The sequence below is a fragment of the Vulpes lagopus genome, chromosome 19 (genome assembly GCF_018345385.1).
Source record: "Vulpes lagopus strain Blue_001 chromosome 19, ASM1834538v1, whole genome shotgun sequence".
NCBI classification, from domain to species: domain Eukaryota; kingdom Metazoa; phylum Chordata; class Mammalia; order Carnivora; family Canidae; genus Vulpes; species Vulpes lagopus.
Window position 1 is genome coordinate 51124390 of NC_054842.1, and position 22080 is coordinate 51146469.

Here is a 22080-nt window from a genome sequence, read left to right on the forward strand (position 1 = left end):
GCACATTTTAATAAGTTACATTTAAACTCTCATTTTATTGTAATCAAGTCATACAAAGAACTAATTAACTCCATCCCGGGAGTTATTGAGCAATGATTATACCTTCAAAGCACCAAGTGATTTAAGGTGTATACAGGGCGTGGCCCATCCACCCAGAATTTCAAAATGACATGGTTCTTCAGGTCCTGTTGGGGCTCATCTATCTGCACGTCTCCCCTGCAGGAGTGTGCACTAATCAGGTCACTACATCCTGACACTGCAGTCTCTACCACTCATTGTTTGCAACATGACGTAATGTCAACAGACCACAGAGAAGTTAGCAACGGGAAGAGGAAAACACTTTAATACCCAAGGCCATCCCTAGGGTTCAGCGGGACATATATCCTATATCAAATCACCTGATATCAAATCCAACAAATGAGCTCGGCCAAAAGGTTGAGCCATGTGGTCTGACTGTATCATGTTCTTCAGTTGCAAGGCAATCCCGAGGCAACCGGTGGTGAGTTGACATTTCTTCCAGTTTGCTCAAATTGAAAAGGCAGTTTTGTTGCTCTGTCATTGCTTCCTCTTTGCCGCAGAACATTTCACACAGCATCGGGCCTCAGCTAGTTTTCACTTATCTAGATATTAGTGGAAACTGTGGAAGCTGATACAGGTCGCTGGTTCACTTCTTCAGCCTCGACTTCTCCCCCTCCCCCGGTGTCCTCTGGCTTGCTGCTCAGAGCAGTGCTACTCAATATAGCATGAAAATACATGTCAAGGGCAGACGGCAGCTAGTTGCCTGAGAACTCTGAAGAACAGAGAGCCACTGCGGCCCTACAGGGCTATGTTCAAATCAGAAAAAGATACCCCTTCCTCAGGTGGATGCAAAGCACGTATCTTAGCAGGTGACGGTGGCGCTGGGATTCAGTGCCCACCCACCTCCTCTGCACGGCACCATTATACAGTCAACAACCTGCACGAGGGTGTGGTGTCCTGGCAAAAAGGGCACATGTGGCCTCAAAATGATGGCAGAGGGCATTGAGAAAGATGAGGGCAACTTGGATGTGGAGAATGATGGAAAACAGCAGTATTGTTTGGTTTTGACTTTTCCTTTCCCCTCTAGTGATCTCTCCTAAAAGCTGAGGCCGGGAATGGGTTTTACATTTACCAAAAAACACACATCATGTATTGCTATTTCTAAGGTGATCTGCGCTTAAATAGAGACCAAAAAATTAAATATTACATGATCCATTAGTTTTTGTGTTTACTGCTGTATCTCCAACACGCAGAACAATGCTTGACACACAGTAGGTCCCTTAATATGTTGAGTAAATCTCTAATCCAAGGCTTTCAGTCATTGAGCAAAGGAAATAATTATTTTTTTAAGATTGTGTTTGTTTGGCAGAGTAAGAGATGGAGAAGGCACAAACAGGGGGAGTGGCAGGCAGAGGGAGAGGGAGAAGCGGGCTCCCTGCTGAGTAGAGAGCCTGACGTGGGGCTTGATCCCAGGACCCTGAGATCATGACCTGAGCCCGAGGCAGCCGCTTAGCTGACTGAGGCGCCCAGAGCAATAGGGAATTAAACCGAGAAATTCCCTCATCTTCAAGACTGCACAGATCCAATCAGGAAGGGTCATCAAAAGTTAGTTTTCTCCGAGGCACCTCATAGGTCAGAGGTCTCGGCTTTCATATAAAAAAATCATCACCACAAATGCCACTCAATACTGATTATTTAGAACTTCTAACGCACTTCGTATTTGTCGACTCACAGTGAAGGGTCAGTCAGATATTTTATATAAGGATACAGCCTCCAACACTGTATTTCAGTACTTGCTGGGCTAGGTACAAAAAAAAATGGTGACACAACTGTATTTAACCATTATTTTATTCTATTATTTTTTAAAGATCTTACTTGTTTGAGAGACAGTGAGTGGGAGGAGAGGCAGAGGGAGAGGGCGAAGCAGAGTCTCCGTGGGGTTCAGTCCCGGGACTCCAGGATCATGACCTGAGCTGGAGGGAGACGCTGAACCGACTGAGCCACCCAGGCGCCCCTAAACATTATTTTATACTCTCGTAATTTTATATATGTGTTGCCATAACAGCGGTGTGTTATTTGTAGTCCAATATATCGCCTTGCTCCAAAGATCTCAAAGCACCTTTTGTGAGCAAGGAATATTCCTCCCCAGGCCGCTGGTGAGGTAGGTACGCTGTAAGCATTATTTCCATCATATTAGGATCACACATGAGTCATAAGGCAGTGGCAGCAGTGCAGTGACTCACCCAGGCTCTAACTCTCCGAGAGCACTGCCTACACGTTCATTCACTCATCCCTCCCTTCACTGAAAATACTTCTTTGATGCAGCTGGCTAGGCCATGAGGGTCAAGCCCCCACTTCCTTACTGAACTCACACTGCAGAAATATCACAATCTTAAAAAAAAAAAATAAATAAAAATAAAAATCTGCTGACAAATGTTTAAAATTCGGAGCAGAGACTTCACGGCACATTGTGATTAATCCTAATCGTTTCACAGTGACTTGCCTACCACTGACTCACTAAGGAAATGACTGAAATTAAGAAAAAAGAAAAGTAAAGCTACACCTCTCCATGTTAGGGGTGTTCATCACGTGTCTGTAACACAAGGCCCTTAAAAAGAAAACGTTTGCCTGGTGCAGCTAAATACTTGCATTTTCTGTGTCTAATTAAAAGTTTCCGCCGCGCATTACAGTTGAGTCGGTACAAGATGTTCGAGGCCATGGGAAGGGGCTGTAGTGGCTGCCTCGTGCCCTGCTCTGCGTTTTTTCTTTTTTTTTTTTCAGTTCATTTGTCCTGTTAAGTCCTCCTACTCTTTGTACCCGAACTGAACCCGCAATCGTTCCTCGGGCCAAACCGAGCCCCGGCCTGGACCCTACAAATCGCGGTTCTCGCAGGCGCGGGGCAGAAGCACCTCGAGGCCCGTTTAAGGGCCCTGAGCTCCGCGTGCCGGGGCCGCGGCCACCGCGTGGGGCGGACGCGCGGGGAGGGGGGGGGGGGCGCAGCGGGGCGCGGGGGGCGCACGGGGGGTGCAGCGGGGGGCGCACAGGGATGCGGGGGGTGCAGCGGGGCGCGGGGGGTGCGCGGGGGGCGCACGGGGATGCTGGGGGCGCATGGGGGTGCAGCGGGGCGCGGGGGGGCGCACGGGGGGGCGCATGGGGGTGCAGCGGGGGGCGCACAGGGATGCGGGGGGTGCAGCGGGGCGCGGGGGGTGCGCGGGGGGCGCACGGGGATGCGGGGGGTGCAGCGGGGCGCGGGGGGTGCGCGGGGGGCGCACGGGGATGCTGGGGGCGCATGGGGGTGCAGCGGGGCGCGGGGGGGCGCACGGGGGGGCGCATGGGGGTGCAGCGGGGCACGGGGGGGCGCATGGGGGTGCAGCGGGGCGCGGGGGGCGCACGGGGGGCGCACGGGGGTGCAGCGGGGCGCGGGGGGCGCGGGGGCGCGCGGGGGGCGCACGGTGGGGGGGCGCAGGGAGCGCCGGGGGCGCACGGGGCCTGACTCGCGGCCGCATCCGCGCGGCTCCGGGGGGCGCCCCACCCCGCCGCGTCCGGGAACCGCTGCGCCCCCCACCCCCCGCCTGGAAGGGGCCGGGCCTGCAGGGCTGCGTGACAGGCCGCGCTCCCGGGCCGCCGCCGGCCTCCCTCCAGCTGATCTCATCGCCCGTCGTCACGCCAGCGCTTCCTCGCGTGCGCCCCGCGGCCGCTCGCCCCGTCAGGGCGCCCCCGCCCCGCCCCGCCCCCAAACGAAACCCCGAGGGGCTCCCCGCGCGCCCCCTCCCGCGCGCCCCCGCCCGGTGTCCCCGCCCGGTGTCCCGCCGCGGCCGGGCGGCCGCATCCCTCGGCGCCTAGCGGGCGGGGCGCGGGGCCTGGAGGGCGCGGGGCCGACGTCCGGCCTCCCGGGGACCCGAGACCCGGTCCTGGCCGGCGTTGAGCCCCTGGGGTCGGCGGCCCGCGGCGGGGAGGGCCCCGGGGGCAGGAGCCGGGCGGAAGCCGAGACTCCTCGGCGGACTCCCCGGCCGGGGCCGCACGCGAGGCGACTGGGTGTCGGCGGGGAAGCGGCGAGCGAGCACGGAAGCGCCGGCGGCGCCGGGGCGGGGCGCGGGGTTGCGTGACCTGCCGGGCCGCGGCCGCACGCACTTCGTGCCGGGGAGGCCCTGTGCAGCCTGGCGGGGGGGGGCGGTGCGCCAGGTGCTGGAGGGCGGGGGTGCGGGTGCTGGAGGTCGGGGGGGGCAGGTGCTGCAGGACGGGGGGGGCAGGTGCTGGAGGGCGGGGGTGCAGGTGCTGGAGGTCGGGGGGTGAGGTCGGGGGGTGCGGGTGCTGGAGGTCGGGGGGGGCCGCGAGGTGCTGGAGGTCGGGGGGGGCAGGTGCTGCAGGACGGGGGGGGGGACTCCAGGTGTAGAGGGCGGGGGTCGGGCCGCAGATGTTGGAGGGCGGGGGAGGGGGTTGCTCCAGGTGTAGAGGGTGAGGGGAGCGGGGGACGGGGGGCAGCCAGGGTGGCTCAGCGGTTTAGCGCCGCCTTCAGCCTAGGGCGTGACCCCAGGGTCCTGGGATCGAGTCCCACGTTGGGCTCCAGTCCCACGTTGGGCTCCCTGCATGGAGCCTGCTTCTCCCTCTGCCTGGGTCTCTGCCTCTCTCTCTCTCTCATGAATAAATAAATAAAATCTTAAAAAAAAAAAGAGGGTGGGGGGCGCAGGTGCTGGCGGGGGGTCAGGTGCTGGAGGGCGGGGGGGGGGGCGCCAGGTGCAAGAGGGCGGGCGGGGGGGGGGGGAAACAGGTGTTGGAGGGCGGGAGGTGCTCCAGGTGTGGGGGGGACGCAGGTGCTGGAGGGAGGGTCAGGTGCTCGAGGGCGGGGGGCGCAGCTGCTGGCTGGAGGCACAGGTGCTGGCGGGCGGTGCCGCAGGTGCTGGAGGGCGGGGTGGGGGGCAGGTGCTGTAGGTGCTGGGGGGAGGCAGGTGCTGGAGGCCGGGGGTGGAGGGTGGTGGGCCGCTCCTCGACGGCGGGGCGGGAGCCGAGCCAAGCCAAGTGTTTCTGGGAAGGGGCTGAGCCGGCCGGGAGGACGCGGCCCTGCTTGTGACCCCGACGCGTCGAAGCTCGCACTTACTTCCCTCCATTCTCCTTACACCTCTGGTGCCCCTTGGGCACGCCCTGCTGTGCAAGGGGGACTTCTCCCGGGTGGGCCGCCCCACCGCGCCCCCGGGACTGCCGAGGTGCACCGCTCCCTGCCACCGCAGCACAGGCGGAAAGAGCAAGACGTATGTTCTCACTGCCCCTTTACCCTCCTGGCCCAGGGTGAGGAAGGGAAGATGCTGGGGGTCGGGCTGGCACGGGCCGCGGGGGCTGCATCACTTCAGGTGGGCCCAACAGCATTTCCTGGCATTTTTCTAACTGGAGGCTGGGAACAGAAGCCTCCTCTTGTCCACTTGGTGGCAAATCTGGGCTGTGGGCCACCACTGTCCTCCCATGTGCAGAGACTGTAAGAGAATGGAACTAACCTCCATTAACTGGTAAACTCAGGGCGCTGAAACTCCCTATAATTCTTTAGAGGTCAAGAATCCATATCCCAAGTTCTCAAGGCCGTCCTGTTGCCTGCTTTCTTGAAGCTTGGTTATTCAGATTGATTCTGTGAGGTGCTCTGGTATCCTCAGAAAATACACATTTATAGAAATAAATACATGTTTAGAATGCTGTTTGGAATTTTTTTTTGGATTTATAGTATATTTTTTAAAGATTTTATTTATTCATTCATGAGAGACATAGAGAGAGAGAGAGGCAGAGACACAGGCAGAGGGAGAAGCAGGCTCCCTGCAGGAGCCCGATGTGGGACTCGATCCCAGGACTTCAGAATCATGCCCCAGGCCAAAGGCAGGTGCTAAACTGCTGAGCCACCCAGGATCCTCCATAATATTATTTTTAACTTGCTTTTTTTTTTTTTTTTTTCCCACAGAACAATCCATTGGGACACTGATTACCAAAGAACTATATCAGCATTTCTAACAGATGCACAATCTTGATTATTTGATATATCAATTTATTTCACATTTTGGTATAAACAAGACTTTGATGAACACTAAAAAATGTACTAATAAGAAAGAATCTTCCCAGAAGCTCTGGCAGCCTTTTCTTGGAGCCTGTTTGATCAGAATTGGATCATAGGCCTGTTTCTTTTTTTTTTTTTTTTAATTTTTTTAAAAAAGATGGAGAGAGCACAAGAGGGAGGTGGGGCAGAGAGAGAATCTCAAGCAGACTCCCCACCAAGCCAGGAGTCCAACCTGGGGCCCTGTCCCACAACCCTGAGATCGCCCTCTGAGCTGAAACCAAGAATCGGAGGCCAACTGCCTGAGCCATCCAGGTGCCCCAATAGGTCCATTTCTGATTTACATCACTGGTAAAGGGGAAGGGGCTAGCAGAAGTGACCTAATCTGAGCTGATTCCTGGAGTTGGGCTGATTCACATGTGCTTGGGGGGAGGAGGAGAAGGGGAGAGTGAAGCGGTCTGGATTCCTGAACAAAAGGAAGAAGGGGGCTCAGATGTCCCCTACAATAGTTTTGAACATTTCAAGGTGTTTACAGCATAATAAATGTATTAATTTTTGACCCTAAAAGCAATGCTTAAGAGCGCTATTGCTCTAAATCCTTGCAAACCAGGGCTACTGTATCTTATTTTTTTCATCTGTTTAATAGATCTTGTAGTACTATTTGATGTTTTTTATCAATAATTCTTAAGAAAATATCTTCAAGATGATCCACAACTCCTTATTTAATGGAGTTAAATCATTCTATTAATAGATGTAACAAAGTGACAGGAAAATTGCTATAATTTGATTCTTATAAGTTCCATAGTTACCTAAAATTATAGATATGGAAACATGAACTTCATCTCTACAAAGGTAAAATGAAATCACTTCTGTCAATCACTTATCAAAACACATGTGAGACTCTTAGATGCTTCATGAGAATCCAATGGAAATCTCAGAGATAAGCTATAATTTCATTAAACAGGCAAATTCCACAAAAGCTGTTTTTTAAATATATGAGGCAGTTATCAATTTTCAGTCTTTGAATTCATTAACATTTATTATAGGCTATATATTGTTGGATGCTAAGAGTTTAAAGAACTACCAGTGGCATATATTTATTTGAGCATCAAATTCAATACAAGATTTTGAAGTCAGTGCCATGAGAGCTTTTTTTGTTTTTAAATATGTTCATGAAAGTAAATATGTCCTGGTGATATAACGTGCAGCATACTGACTATAGTTAATAATGCTGCATTATGTATTTGAAACATTGCTTAGATGATAGATCTTAAAAGCTCTCACCTCAAGAAAAGAAATTTGTGATTATGTATGATGAGGGATGTTAACTAGACTTACTGTGGTGATGATTTCCAATATATACAAATATGTTGTATGCCTGGAACTAATGTAAGGTGGTATGTCAATCAGATCTCAATAAAAAATATGTTCATGTAACAAATATTAAACTATATTTGCCACATAGCACGCTTGTGGGTAAAGCTCTTATCGGTAGTGGGGGATCCCTGGGTGGCTCGGCGGTTTAGCGCCTGCCTTTGGCCCAGGGTGTTATCCTGGAGTCCTGGGATCGAGTCCCGCATCGGGCTCTCTGCATGGAGCCTGCTGCTCCCTCTGCCTGTGTCTCTGTCTCTCTCATGAATAAATAAATAAAATCTTTTTTTTTTTTTAAAAGCTCTTATCAGTAGTGAACAGGCCACAAGAGAATATATTTATAATTCTTAAAGGTTTTGCTGTATGGGCACCTGGGCAGCTCAGCGGTTGAGCGTCTGCCTTTGGCTCAGGTCATGACCCCGGGGTCCTGGGATCGAGTCCTGCATTAGACTCCCTGCATGGAGCCTGCTTCTCCCTCTGCCTGTGTCTCTGCCTCTCATTCTGTGTCTCTCATGAATAATTAAAATCTTTAAAACAAAACAAAAAAACAAAGGTTTCACTGTAGTACCTACTTTTAATATTTCGGAGTAGACATTTATCACTTAAAGGCTTGACATCTCATTGGAAATTTCATTCAATAATCATATTCTCAGGGCTAAAAAGAATTCAGTATAGAATTTATTACTGCACAGATCACCACAGATTTGAACTCCTAGAGAGAGATGCTATTAAACATTGTGACCTTTATTTTATTATGTACTCAAGTTTATAGTGCACATAGGATGGATTCAAAATATACAGAACAAAACCCCACAAATAGTATTTTGTGGCCAAAGCCACCTCTAGACCAGTTATTTGGAATTCAAAATATACAAAACAGCTTTATAAAGGAGTCTACAACTTTAAATGCTGATTAGCAGTTAAAAAAAAAACAGTATTAGTAAAAAATCTAATCCACGTCTTGGTGGGAATGGAGTGTATTGGGGCAAGTACAACAAAGCAAGGAATCACTTGTAGCTGGCCTCTTTTTTTGAAAACTGGAAGCTGTCTCAGAAAAGTTATGAAAAAAGTAAGTATATGACAAAGTTATGTTTCTAGAATTCAGTACTTTTTGAGCATTTACATATGTTACTAATCGGCAGTAGGCTGATGCCTCCTGGTTACGGACTGGCCGGCGGAGTCAACTAACGCAACCCACGAGGCCCAGGTGCGCCTGCTTGCACTGTCAGTCCAAGTACACTTCGGCGCTCACGGCGTTGGGCCATGGCCTTGGCCACTTCCATCATTTGGGTAAAAATAAACAATAAGTAGGATCGACTGAGTTGTGTTTGGAAGGGCTCTCAGTAAATGAGACATTGTGTATGAAGTGCCTGGCAAACAGAAAGAGCCCAATAAATGTGAGCTTTTAAAAAATTCTGCAATTGCATTGGATAGAGCCCAGAAATAGCAGTGAAGGCTGTGGTGGCTTCCAACCTGGGAGGCCTGTCTGCAACCATTTTATTCAAACTTTTGAGGGAAAATAGTGCGGTACTGTGTTCTGGTTCACAGGATAAAAATACAGTTGGGCTAACTATAATTTTGCCATCCTCCCTTGGTACAGTTCTGAACTCGCTTTGAAATTAGCAATCTTGGGTGGACTTCCTGATAGTTTTATCAGACTCGCTGACAAAGTACCTATTCTCCCACATGCTTTTTATGGAGGGAGGGGGAAATAATATTCCTTACCAAAATGAATGGGGTGAGTGACAGTGCCCTGCTGGGTCAATATCTTAGGTAAGTTCATAATAGAAATAAAAGAACAGACAACACAAAGGTCTAGAGACTTCGCGGAAAGCCTCTTTAGTCACTTCACAGTGACTCTTCTCCCAAAACTAGGGACTGTATTTTTTCCTTCAAGGGTCACGGACCCACAGGGGAAAATGATTAATAAAGGGTCGTACAGGAGGTGAAAAGGAACTTTATCACTGGATTACTTTATGAAGTCACAGTAAAAAGAGAAATTTAGCTAATTTAAAATTCAAGAGCAGAATGACACAAAACTTTATTCAATATGTGCAACGATAGGAATTCTACTTCGGTTCCAGTATGGCCAATAATGGGGTGAGAAAAAGCAGTGGAAAAACAAAAGAGACAAGGAATGAAACTCAGAGGAAGAGATCAACACAGAGCCAAGAATAAACACGCAAGACACTGGGGAGAGGCTTAGGGGACTACCTTTTTTAAAAAGTGACACCCCGTCACAAATCGTCATCTGTGCTGTGGTCTTCAGGAATAACACTGTTCACTACCACTTTTTAACAAAAGCTATTCTTCACAATTTATTAACTCTCTTTATCCTTGAAATTCTTACTGGGCCTACTGCTGCTCAGTAGAGCTTTCTCTGATGATGATAATGTTCTAGATATGGGCTGTCTGATGCCATGGCAACAGGTGACTCCTGAGCCCTTGTACTGTGGCTAGTGCAATAAATGGAATTAAAAAAAAAAAAAAACTCATTTTAACTAAATAGTCCCATGTGGCTATCGTATTGGACAGTAAGTTCTAAGAAACATTTACGGTGTGGACGTTGATGGTGGGAGGAATACTAGTCTCAAGGCCGCGGAGAGATGACTGAGGACGGATGACATTAAATCTCAGAATGAATTACAGCCTTTGAGCCGGATCTTCTCCCATCCTTAAGGCGTTTCCTCTCCTTATCATGCGTGAAGCACTCAATAAATATTATTGCGCATAATCACACTAGTGGCCAAACTAGCCTCAGCAGACTCCCTTAGGAGTGCAGCTTCTGTTCCAGATGAAGCGCTCAGTGGATCTAGATGAACTGCTTTGGGTCCCATGTCTGAACCCCATTATTGAGAACAGTCCCAGCTCCATCGTCCCTCACACAAACACGCTGAACATGAGCAGCTGTCCAAGCTCTTTGCCCGGCTCCTAAGCACGCTGTCCCTGACCGCTTGGTTGTCTGTCCTCTACTCCCTTTAATTCTCTCCAATACTCTTCTTGCTCGTGTTTCCTAGATTACCAACAATGCTCTTTGAGGGGGTGAAGACTCTAAGTCATTAGTTGGCATCGGGGCAAACACGCCGGCCGGGGTCCCCCTATCTCCACCTCTGCGTGCCTGGAGCAGCAAGGCCTTTGGGAGAGTGGGGCACTGCATGCTCTCAGGTTCATCGGTGGGCAGCTAGCAAGGCCACTCGGGCTGTCTGAGCACCCCCAAACCTGCAGGTTGTGGTTTTCTTTGTGTTTATACCCAACCTCCCTTCATTTGATGGTAGCAAGTGTCTTTCTCTGCCACTGAGCCACCGGTGATTTCTCTTGTGACAGCTGCATTTTCGACCTCATGGAATCCTCACAAAGGAGAGACAGGGATGGTTCAGGAGTGATGACAATCACCCCAAGAGCTGCCCCCCCCCCACGTGAGTCACCTGCTGGGAGGAGCTCATCCCTCAGTACTGTCCTAGGGAGGAGGGAAGGACATCCCGTCCCGTGCAGCTGAGCAGCCTCTGAGATCACTCGGATCACTCGCCAAGGAGGGTTTTCAAGATAGCTCTTGGGCCAGGCGCCTGCTTCTTGACTCCTTGGGGTCGGGGTGAGCGTCCCCACCGCCTCCCCGCAGGAGCAGAACCGCCCGCACCCCTTCGGGCTCTGCACCTCGAGCGCCTGCGCCTGTGCCTGCCTGGAGGGCCGGGCCGGGCCAGGGGCCTGTGGGAGGGGGCGCCCGCAGGGGGGGGTCTGTCCGCCTCCACCCCCCCACCCCCACCCCCCGTGCAGGAGGGTCTCTCCCCACCCCTTAGGAGGGTCTCTCCATCCCCCCTTAGGAGGGTCTCTCCTCCTCCCCCCTTAGGAGGGTCTCCCCATTCCCCCCTTAGGAGGGTCTCCCCCACCTCCGTGCAGGAGGGTCTCTCCATCCCCACCTTAGGAGGGTCTCTCCATCTCCCCTTAGGAGGGTCTCTCCTCCTCCCCTCTTAGGAGGGTCTCTCCTCCCCCCTTAGGAGGGTCTCTCCATCCCCACCTTAGGAGGGTCTCTCCATCCCCACCTTAGGAGGGTTTCTCCATCCCCCCCTTAGGAGGGTTTCTCCATCCCCACCTTAGGAGGGTCTCTCCATCCCCACCTTAGGAGGGTCTCTCCATCCCCCCTTAGGAGGGTTTCTCCATCCCCCCCCTTAGGAGGGTTTCTCCATCCCCACCTTAGGAGGGTCTCTCCATCCCCCCTTAGGAGGGTCTCTCCATCCCCCCTTAGGAGGGTCTCTCCATCCCCACCTTAGGAGGGTCTCTCCTCCCCCCTTAGGAGGGTCTCTCCATCCCCACCTTAGGAGGGTCTCTCCTCCCCCCTTAGGAGGGTTTCTCCATCCCCCCTTAGGAGGGTCTCTCCATCCCCCCTTAGGAGGGTCTCTCCATCCCCACCTTAGGAGGGTCTCTCCATCCCCCCTTAGGAGGGTCTCTCCATCCCCCCCTTAGGAGGGTCTCTCCATCCCCCCCTTAGGAGGGTCTCTCCATCCCCCCCTTAGGAGGGTCTCTCCATCCCCCCTTAGGAGGGTCTCTCCATCCCCCCTTAGGAGGGTCTCTCCATCCCCCCTTAGGAGGGTCTCTCCATCCCCCCCTTAGGAGGGTCTCTCCTCCCCCCTTAGGAGGGTCTCTCCATCCCCCCCTTAGGAGGGTCTCTCCATCCCCACCTTAGGAGGGTCTCTCCATCCCCCCTTAGGAGGGTCTCTCCATCCCCACCTTAGGAGGGTCTCTCCTCCCCACCTTAGGAGGGTCTCTCCATCCCCACCTTAGGAGGGTCTCTCCATCCCCCCTTAGGAGGGTCTCTCCTCCCCCCTTAGGAGGGTCTCTCCATCCCCCCTTAGGAGGGTCTCTCCTCCCCCCTTAGGAGGGTCTCTCCATCCCCCCTTAGGAGGGTCTCTCCATCCCCCCCTTAGGAGGGTCTCTCCATCCCCCCTTAGGAGGGTCTCTCCATCCCCCCTTAGGAGGGTCTCTCCATCCCCCCCTTAGGAGGGTCTCTCCTCCCCCCCTTAGGAGGGTCTCTCCATCCCCCCTTAGGAGGGTCTCTCCATCCCCCCCTTAGGAGGGTCTCTCCATCCCCCCCTTAGGAGGGTCTCTCCTCCCCCCTTAGGAGGGTCTCTCCATCCCCACCTTAGGAGGGTCTCTCCTCCCCCCTTAGGAGGGTCTCTCCATCCCCCCTTAGGAGGGTCTCTCCATCCCCCCTTAGGAGGGTCTCTCCTCCCCCCTTAGGAGGGTCTCTCCTCCCCCCTTAGGAGGGTCTCTCCATCCCCCTTAGGAGGGTCTCTCCTCCCCCCTTAGGAGGGTCTCTCCATCCCCACCTTAGGAGGGTCTCTCCATCCCCCCCTTAGGAGGGTCTCTCCTCCCCCCTTAGGAGGGTCTCTCCATCCCCCCTTAGGAGGGTCTCTCCTCCCCCCTTAGGAGGGTCTCTCCTCCCCCCTTAGGAGGGTCTCTCCTCCCCCCTTAGGAGGGTCTCTCCTCCCCCCTTAGGAGGGTCTCTCCATCCCCACCTTAGGAGGGTCTCTCCATCCCCCCTTAGGAGGGTCTCTCCTCCCCCCTTAGGAGGGTCTCTCCATCCCCACCTTAGGAGGGTCTCTCCTCCCCCCTTAGGAGGGTCTCTCCATCCCCCCTTAGGAGGGTCTCTCCTCCCCCCTTAGGAGGGTCTCTCCATCCCCCCTTAGGAGGGTCTCTCCATCCCCCCTTAGGAGGGTCTCTCCTCCCCCCTTAGGAGGGTCTCTCCTCCCCCCCTTAGGAGGGTCTCTCCATCCCCCCCTTAGGAGGGTCTCTCCTCCCCCCTAGGAGGGTCTCTCCTCCCCCCTTAGGAGGGTCTCTCCATCCCCCCCTTAGGAGGGTCTCTCCTCCCCCCTTAGGAGGGTCTCTCCATCCCCCCCTTAGGAGGGTCTCTCCTCCCCCCTTAGGAGGGTCTCTCCTCCCCCCTTAGGAGGGTCTCTCCTCCCCCCTTAGGAGGGTCTCTCCTCCCCCCTTAGGAGGGTCTCTCCTCCCCCCTTAGGAGGGTCTCTCCATCCCCCCTTAGGAGGGTCTCTCCATCCCCCCTTAGGAGGGTCTCTCCATCCCCCCCTTAGGAGGGTCTCTCCATCCCCCCTTAGGAGGGTCTCTCCTCCCCCCTTAGGAGGGTCTCTCCATCCCCCCTTAGGAGGGTCTCTCCTCCCCCCTTAGGAGGGTCTCTCCTCCCCCCTTAGGAGGGTCTCTCCATCCCCCCTTAGGAGGGTCTCTCCTCCCCCCTTAGGAGGGTCTCTCCATCCCCACCTTAGGAGGGTCTCTCCTCCCCCCTTAGGAGGGTCTCTCCTCCCCCCTTAGGAGGGTCTCTCAATCCCCCCTTAGGAGGGTCTCTCCCTCCCCCCTTAGGAGGGTCTCTCCTCCCCCCTTAGGAGGGTCTCTCCTCCCCCCTTAGGAGGGTCTCTCCATCCCCACCTTAGGAGGGTCTCTCCATCCCCACCTTAGGAGGGTCTCTCCATCCCCACCTTAGGAGGGTCTCTCCTCCCCCCTTAGGAGGGTCTCTCCATCCCCCCTTAGGAGGGTCTCTCCATCCCCCCCTTAGGAGGGTCTCTCCTCCCCCCTTAGGAGGGTCTCTCCTCCCCCCTTAGGAGGGTCTCTCCTCCCCCCTTAGGAGGGTCTCTCCATCCCCACCTTAGGAGGGTCTCTCCATCCCCCCTTAGGAGGGTCTCTCCTCCCCCCTTAGGAGGGTCTCTCCTCCCCCCTTAGGAGGGTCTCTCCATCCCCCCCTTAGGAGGGTCTCTCCATCCCCCCCTTAGGAGGGTCTCTCCATCCCCACCTTAGGAGGGTCTCTCCATCCCCACCTTAGGAGGGTCTCTCCATCCCCACCTTAGGAGGGTCTCTCCATCCCCCCCTTAGGAGGGTCTCTCCATCCCCCCCTTAGGAGGGTCTCTCCATCCCCACCTTAGGAGGGTCTCTCCATCCCCACCTTAGGAGGGTCTCTCCATCCCCACCTTAGGAGGGTCTCTCCATCCCCACCTTAGGAGGGTCTCTCCATCCCCACCTTAGGAGGGTCTCTCCATCCCCACCTTAGGAGGGTCTCTCCTCCCCCCTTAGGAGGGTCTCTCCTCCCCCCTTAGGAGGGTCTCTCAATCCCCCCTTAGGAGGGTCTCTCCTCCCCCCTTAGGAGGGTCTCTCCTCCCCCCTTAGGAGGGTCTCTCCATCCCCCCTTAGGAGGGTCTCTCCATCCCCACCTTAGGAGGGTCTCTCCATCCCCACCTTAGGAGGGTCTCTCCATCCCCCCTTAGGAGGGTCTCTCCATCCCCCCTTAGGAGGGTCTCTCCATCCCCACCTTAGGAGGGTCTCTCCTCCCACCTTAGGAGGGTCTCTCCATCCCCACCTTAGGAGGGTCTCTCCTCCCCCCTTAGGAGGGTCTCTCCATCCCCACCTTAGGAGGGTCTCTCCTCCCACCTTAGGAGGGTCTCTCCATCCCCACCTTAGGAGGGTCTCTCCATCCCCACCTTAGGAGGGTCTCTCCATCCCCCCTTAGGAGGGTCTCTCCATCCCCCCTTAGGAGGGTCTCTCCTCCCCCCTTAGGAGGGTCTCTACCCCCCATGCAGGAGGGTCTCTCCCACCCCTTAGGAGGGTCTCCCCCCCCATGCAGGACGGTCTCCCCGCCCCCCCAGGAAGGCCTCCCCCTTCTCCCTCGGCCTGGGACGCTCCGGTCCCCCTCCGCAGCCCCCCGCACGCCCCTCCCCCAACCCCCCTCCCTCCTCCCTCCCGCTTCCGCCGGCGCTCGGGCCGGGGGCGTGGCCGGGGAGCCCCGCTCTGCGTCAGCGGGCGGCGTGGGCCGTGACGTCACCGCGCCCTGACGTCCGGCCGACGTGCGGCGCGGTCTCCCGGGAGACCGGGGAAGCCGTTCGCGCCGCGGGTGGAGCCGGAGGTGAGCGCCCGCCCGCCCAGCCCCGGGACGCAGCTCGCCGCCGAGGCGCCCCGCCCGGCCTCCGCCCGCGCCCGCCCCCCCGGCCCCTGCCGCGGCGGCCCGGGGGGAGCCTGGGAGGGCCCGCGTTGCCCGGGGCCTGCGGCGGTGTGGGCCGGGACCGCGGCGCTTCGGGGACGCCTCGGGGCGTGAGGCCGCCGCCGGGCCCTGACCTCGCTGCGGGTGGTTCCCACGGGGCGGGGGCGGGGGGGGCGGGGAGCCCGCGACCCGAGGGCCGAGAGCCGGGCGCGAGCTGCGGCGAGCCAGGGGCTGGGAGCGGGCGGTCCGGGGCGGTCCCCTGTTCCCGGCACCTCCTGCTCCTGCTCCGGCGGCGGGTCCCCAAGCGCTTAGGCAGGTGCGCCCGGGGCCGGGGTCACCTGTAGGAGCGGGAAGGCCTGACCCTGACCTGCCGGAACGCGCAAACCAGTGCAAGCGGGCCTGCCCCGGGCACGCGCCCTCTGCCCCTCGGGTATGCAGGGAAATATTTTTAATGACCCAGGAGGTGTTTCTAGACGTGAGAGCCCCCCCCCGCTTTTTTTTTTGGAAATGCAGCCATCCGGGAAGCGCTATCCCTGTGCCTTGGGATTGCACCTGGGGGGCCGGGGCTCCGTGCTGCGGGTGGGTAGTCCGCAGAGCCATGGCCCTCAGCTGGACCTCATCACAGACCGCCCCTTCCAGGACCCGCGTGCAGCAGGCTGCATCGAGGACGGCTTGGCCACTTCTCCCGAGAGCGTGTATGCAATTATGCAATGGGTTGTGTCTCCACAGCCGTGCAACAAAACAAAACAAAGCAAAACAAACAAAAAAAACCTTGGGATTTCTGTCTGTCTTTCTAGTCTCTTTAGCAGACCCGCTCTGATGTGCATCACAGTCTAATGAAACTGCCCATTCAACAACAAAAACAATGCAATTCTTTCTGCATTCTGGAGACATTTTCTGGGTTGGCAGTATTTCAATTTTTAAAAAAATTTTTTTTCTTCTTAAATGGTCAGAACCTGCCAGATTTCCCCACCTGCTGTATAGTGAGGACATCAAGAAGCCGCCAAGCAAAAACTGTTCCGCTGGTCCCTTGTTTATACGGTCTCCAGATCCACGCTCTCATAAAATAGTTTTATGGGTGGAATTTAAAAAGGAGATTTAAAATAAATAAATAAATAAATAAATAAATAAATAAATAAATAAATAAAAAGGAGATTTAGTTGGTGGTTTTGGGGAACATTCTACTCCCACTCGAGCTTAATTAAGATGATGCCGTATTATTTTACTGATGGTGAGTCCATTGTGAAATGACAGACGAGGGAATGATGAGCCTTCTGCGGATAATGAGCTCTTGCCACATCAGAGACAGTCTGCCAAACATTAGGTTATTATGTCATTGGCTATATGGACCTTCGTTGGGTATGTCCGTTAACTTTACCCCCATAGTTAACTCCATACCAAACACACATCATGTTTATATGGGAAGTCAGCTCATTAGTTACTTGTTTTAAACGGCACCTCACTAAAATGACAGCTTTGTGCTAACGCGGGATGGAGAACTTTCTTTCCACCAGTGGCTGCACAATTAAAAAAAAAAAAAAATACTGCCACTACGAGAATTTTTGTCCACTACAGTTTCCCTAACAACTTGCTGCGGCTGGGGTTGCTGTCTCTGATAGAGTACTAGGCCTCTCCGGTCTGTCTATCTTTGTGTCAAAAGATATCTTTTTTCTGATGGAAAGCAAACAGCCTCGGGAAGCCTTCCCTAGTTCCCCATTCCCACCAGAAAGATAAGACAGTTTCCTTTCCTGAACTCCCAGGTTGTTCCTTGTCAACTACCCCTGGCCCTCAGACTTTCTTCCTTGCTTTGGGATTGTGCCTGTGTCATCTGTCATCTTACTCTGCTGCTCCCTTTCTGTTCCTCACTCCTCAGATGCATATATAAACACTTCTCATGAAACTGGGCTGTGTTTTCTTTCTCTGTATTTGTGAAAGATTAAAAAAAAGAACCAAAAGTACTTCCTCCATTCACCTTGTATAGTTATATGAAAGTAGTGATAGAATTTTGTGTTGAATTCTTTTATTAGAAGTGAAAATGTACTAAAATAGCAGCATAAAATTATGTATATGTTCATTTTAAGTGAGCACTTCTCATGCTTTGATCAATCTTTAGTGCCTGCATAAGATATTTAATTTGATAACTATTTTTTTCATACTCATCCTTTAAACCAGCATTTATGTCACAATTGTTTTTCTTATCTGCAGGACTAAAATGCTATCTTTAGATATTTTTCTGTTAGCTTTTTAGATTCTGCACCCCTTTTATTAAAGAAAGCAGAAATAAATGGGCCTGCTTGAAATTTTAAGTGACACTTATTCTGTATTTGCAAAACAAATAATTAGTAGAAAAGCCCCACAGAAATTACAATTAGACTCTAATGTTCTAAAGAAAGAAAAGTTTTCTAATTCAGTTGTCTATTTTCTTTCCTGTTCTATTGGCCTAATACCTGAGAAAAGTTTTAGTTGTACCTTCTAACATTGAGTTGATAAAATAACTGTTAAAAGTTATCAACATTCATCTCTGACCTCTCCCAAGAATTTATGACTTTTAATTTGAATTCTATTCACATTACTTTAATTCTGACTATTGCCATCAATGTTTTTAGATTATTTTACTTCAGAACTCCCTCACTGTATTTTGGGAAATTATGGATCGTCACATCCCCATGCATGCATTACCTGAAGAAATCCAAAAGGTATGATATTAGATTGGGTTGTTACGTGTAACATTAAGAACGTTTTAAGGTAGATAGTTCTAAAACCTGGGGGAATGATTTCAGAGGTTTTACACACATTTTGTTTGGGGGATCTGCAATGAATTGATGGAGTAGTAAGGGGAATAACCATAATGGCCAGATTGTAGAGTTCAGTTCAGTGCAAAGAATGTTGGACCTGTGAAGGAAGACACCTGTAATTCCAGCACAGTATTTGACAGGTTTGTGGAGCTTTTGTGAAAAGAGGGCCTCTGGAATGTCCACGTATTATATTTTAATATTTGTCTAGCAGCTTTTCAGAAGAAGAAAAAAAGAAACCTTGTTTTTAAAAAAATGGAAATAGGGGCACCTGGGTGGGCTCAGGTCATGATCCCAGAGTCCTGGGATTGAGCCCCACATCAGGGTCCCTGCTCAGCAGTCCCCCTCTCCCTCTTGCCTTCCCCTTGCTTGTGCTCTCTGTCTCAAATAAATTAAATCTTAAAAAAATGGAAATACATGGGCCTGTTTTAAAATTTTAAGTGAACCTTAGTCTGTATTTGCAAAACAGATAATTCGTGGTAAACCGTTATAGAAACTACAATTAGTTCGTGACTTTTTGTGATGCTAAATGTTTGTCTCTCCATATAAAGGTCTATTTCAGTTTCACCTCGATTCTTGCCACTTATCATGTACCGGGCAGGGCACTGTTTTAAAACCTTTCATGTGTATCAATTACTCCTTGAATTTGGCTAACAATCAATTTTAATTTAAAAGTTTCTATCCTACTCTCCTCCCTGTGAGTTCATTTCTGCCCTCAGGCCGAAGCATTTATCCTGTATTTTGTTGGGCAATGCCTGCATTAAGAGTTTAATTTTTAAAATACCTCTTTGAAACTGATTGACAAATTGTGTATTGAAACCTCAAACATTAACTGTCATTAATCATTGAGGTTTTTCAGTAAACCTACAGTCAACTCTTAATTAACCACCAATCCGTTACTTTTTAATTAAAAATTGCAGTCATCCCTCAGATATGCTTTTATCCTTTGTGCACGTTGCTTTGGGCCGCCTATTAGCATTAATCATTCCATTGATTTAACTTGGGGCTTAATGTTGCTGCATGTCCTTCAGATTTATGTAAAATGCAATCTAGCAGGAACTGGAAGAAAAAAACCCAGAAAAAGACTTTTTAAACCATTGCATTTAATTTGCTTTACCTTTTAAGTTACATATAAGAGCCGTTAAGCACAGAGAGAGCTGAGCTATGCTATACTATCTGAGAAATGGTGCTTATATATGTTTGAAGACATGGTATATCCTTCCTCTCTCTCTCAGCTGAGTTCGTTCCAGGTATTAGGCCAGTATAGTAGAAATTAAAAGAAACAGAACAAAACAGTCTGAAAGAAACAATACCCATACTACAAATCCCAAGGAAAAGGATATATAATCGCATGAAAAAATGACTCTAAAAGACAGTGTATAATTTAAATGTCATATTAAGGGGGGGCGCCTGGGTGGCTTAATGGTTGAGCGTCTGCCTTCGGCTCCAGTCATGATCCCGGGGTCCTGGGATCGAGTCCTGCATCAGGCTCCCCAGAGGGAGCCTGCCTCTCCTGCTGCCTATGTCTCTCATGAATAAATAAAATCTTTTTAAAAGTGTCATTTGCGATAGTATTTTCTTTGATAATGGAGAGTTGGGGGGAGCAATCCATGATTTTGGGATGGTTGAGGGAGGGAGGAGCTTTATGTGGGAGATAGAACTGGAATTGGCCCTTGAAGGCTGAGTATTTCTATAGACAGATGGGGAATAGGGCATCCTAGGCCAAAGTAACAGAAACCTACTGGTGAGAAAAAGCTGGCCAAGTCAGAGAATGTTTAACAATGTAAATGTTTTGCATACATGAAAGAGTGTATTAGTTTGACGATATTTTTTATGAGAGTTGTAGAATGCTCTTTTTTCATGTTTAAGGTACTGTATAATTGTTTAAAAATGATAAAACCCAACCTTTCATAAGTCTACAGTTATATTCTCAAGGCAGGAATGGCAGGCAGCTGTCCATACAGTGCAGAGAAGGGACATCAGGAGAAACTCAGCTGCCTGAGTCCCTGGATAATTACGCTGATTGTCTGATTGTCGCCCTTGTCTCGCTGAATGTTTAGAATGTAAAGTGCAGCTCTGTACTTTTTCAGACCTAAGTTAGATACATTTATACCACAAATATTTATCAAGTGCCTATTATGTGCTAGACACTATTCTTGGATACTTGATTATAAAGCGAGGAAAGAAAATACATACATGTAGCCACAGCCTATTGAAGCACAGTCTAAGAATAAGTCAATTATTTGTTTTCCACAACTTCTTACCTTCCTGTGATTCATCTAGATTGTCCATAATGTAACTTGTTAAATTGCTTACTGATCAGCAGTATGTCTATGTAGTCAGCTTACCTGCGTCATTCCACGCAGAACCATGTTGAACAAATAAATAGCTTATAATGGTGATAGGGATACTTCAGATTAGAGCCATTTCATTATTTTTTTCAGTTTTTTATATTAAGTTTTTATTTTAATTCCAATGCAGTTAACATATGGTGTTATATTAGTTTTAGGTGTACGTTTTAGTGATTCAACAATTCCAGGACTATTTCATTATTAAGGTGAAGAAAACAAATCATTTTTTCCACCGTGGCTTTGAAATTGTGCTCATTTCTTTATTAGATAAATAAGTGGGTGAGGTGTGTGGATCAGTATGTGGTGACAGGTTTTCCAAAGGTTTTTTCCTTTTTAATTTTTCTTTTTAGCTTTTCATGTAAGTTTTTATGCTGGCTTTTCTTTCTGCTCTGTTACCTTCTGTCTGTGTGTGTGTTGTATATGTAGGCAAGGTGGGTTAGTGTAGAAATTAGGGAAGAAAAGGTGAGCCTTTCCTATTTTTTTTTTTGTACTTTTGCTATATAATCTGTAAATGGATGATGCATGATGAAGAATGAAAATGTACCATACTGTACTATTTTTTTTCCATACTGTACTATTAATAGCAAAATAAATAGTAATTGAAAGAGCTGCAAGAAAACATAAAGGTGGTGGGGGCGGGTGTGGAGAATGCTGATGGCAACCAGCTAGAGTTACAGAATCCATTTCCTGATTAGAAGCCTACAGTTGTTCAATTAACTACCCTGGTCTCCTCTCTTAGGAAATCTTAGAAAAGAAAGAGTAAGATAATCTTTTGACTTGTATTCCCTAAATCTTTCTGCTTTTACTCACAATTTCTGAGCATGACATGCACCTCCGACATCCATATCCCTAAGTGGCAGAAAACGTAAAATAGGTCCGTGGGCTGAAGAGCAGGACCACACTTGCCCCCCTCGCCTGCTGCTAGACTCTACGGTTCACTCCTGAGAGTGCTGAGACCATATCTCTAAATCTTCTCTCTAGACTGAGTTAACCCCCACCTGTCTCTGACCTCCAGTATGGAACAGCTTTGCTAGAATTTTCATCCAGTATCCTGAAAGCAGAATGCACTTGTTCTAATTGAGGATTTTACTGCCCTAGTTTAAACGGAAACAATACTTCGAGATCTGCAAAGTAACAATTCTTTATTCCCCTTCTGAATGTCAACTGATGTTAGAGATGTGTGGACTTTTTAGAAAAAAAAGCAATGGACACCCTTTTTTTTTTTTAAATTTTTTTATTTACTTATGATAGGCACACAGTGAGAGAGAGAGAGAGAGAGGCAGAGACACAGGCAGAGGGAGAAGCAGGCTCCATGCAGGGAGCCCGACGTGGGACTGGATCCCAGGACCCCGGAGTCACACCCTGAGCTAAAGGCAGACGCTCAACCACTGAGCCACCCAGGCGTTCTGGACACCTCTCCTTTTGCTGTTTCTGCGAGAGGACATACGCAGAAGTCAAAATAACTCCAATAAACTAATGGAAAAATCAGTTCTTTGCAGAAGTAAAACTGAGCTCTTGTTTTTTCAGACGGTGACAACATGAACACTT

At 50.9% G+C, this 22080-nt stretch overlaps 1 protein-coding gene across 1 annotated transcript in view; it reads left to right on the forward strand.

Moving 5' to 3' along the window:
• Nucleotides 1-15254: 15254 nt before the first annotated feature.
• The window catches only part of LEKR1 (leucine, glutamate and lysine rich 1), a 167192-nt gene continuing 160366 nt past the window's right edge, over nt 15255-22080 (forward strand). The window contains exons 1-2 of the mRNA XM_041733691.1: nt 15255-15314; nt 17996-18085. Coding sequence (XP_041589625.1) covers nt 18038-18085 — 48 coding nt within the window. The 5' untranslated portion in view covers nt 15255-15314; nt 17996-18037. The remainder of the gene's footprint in view (nt 15315-17995; nt 18086-22080) is intronic.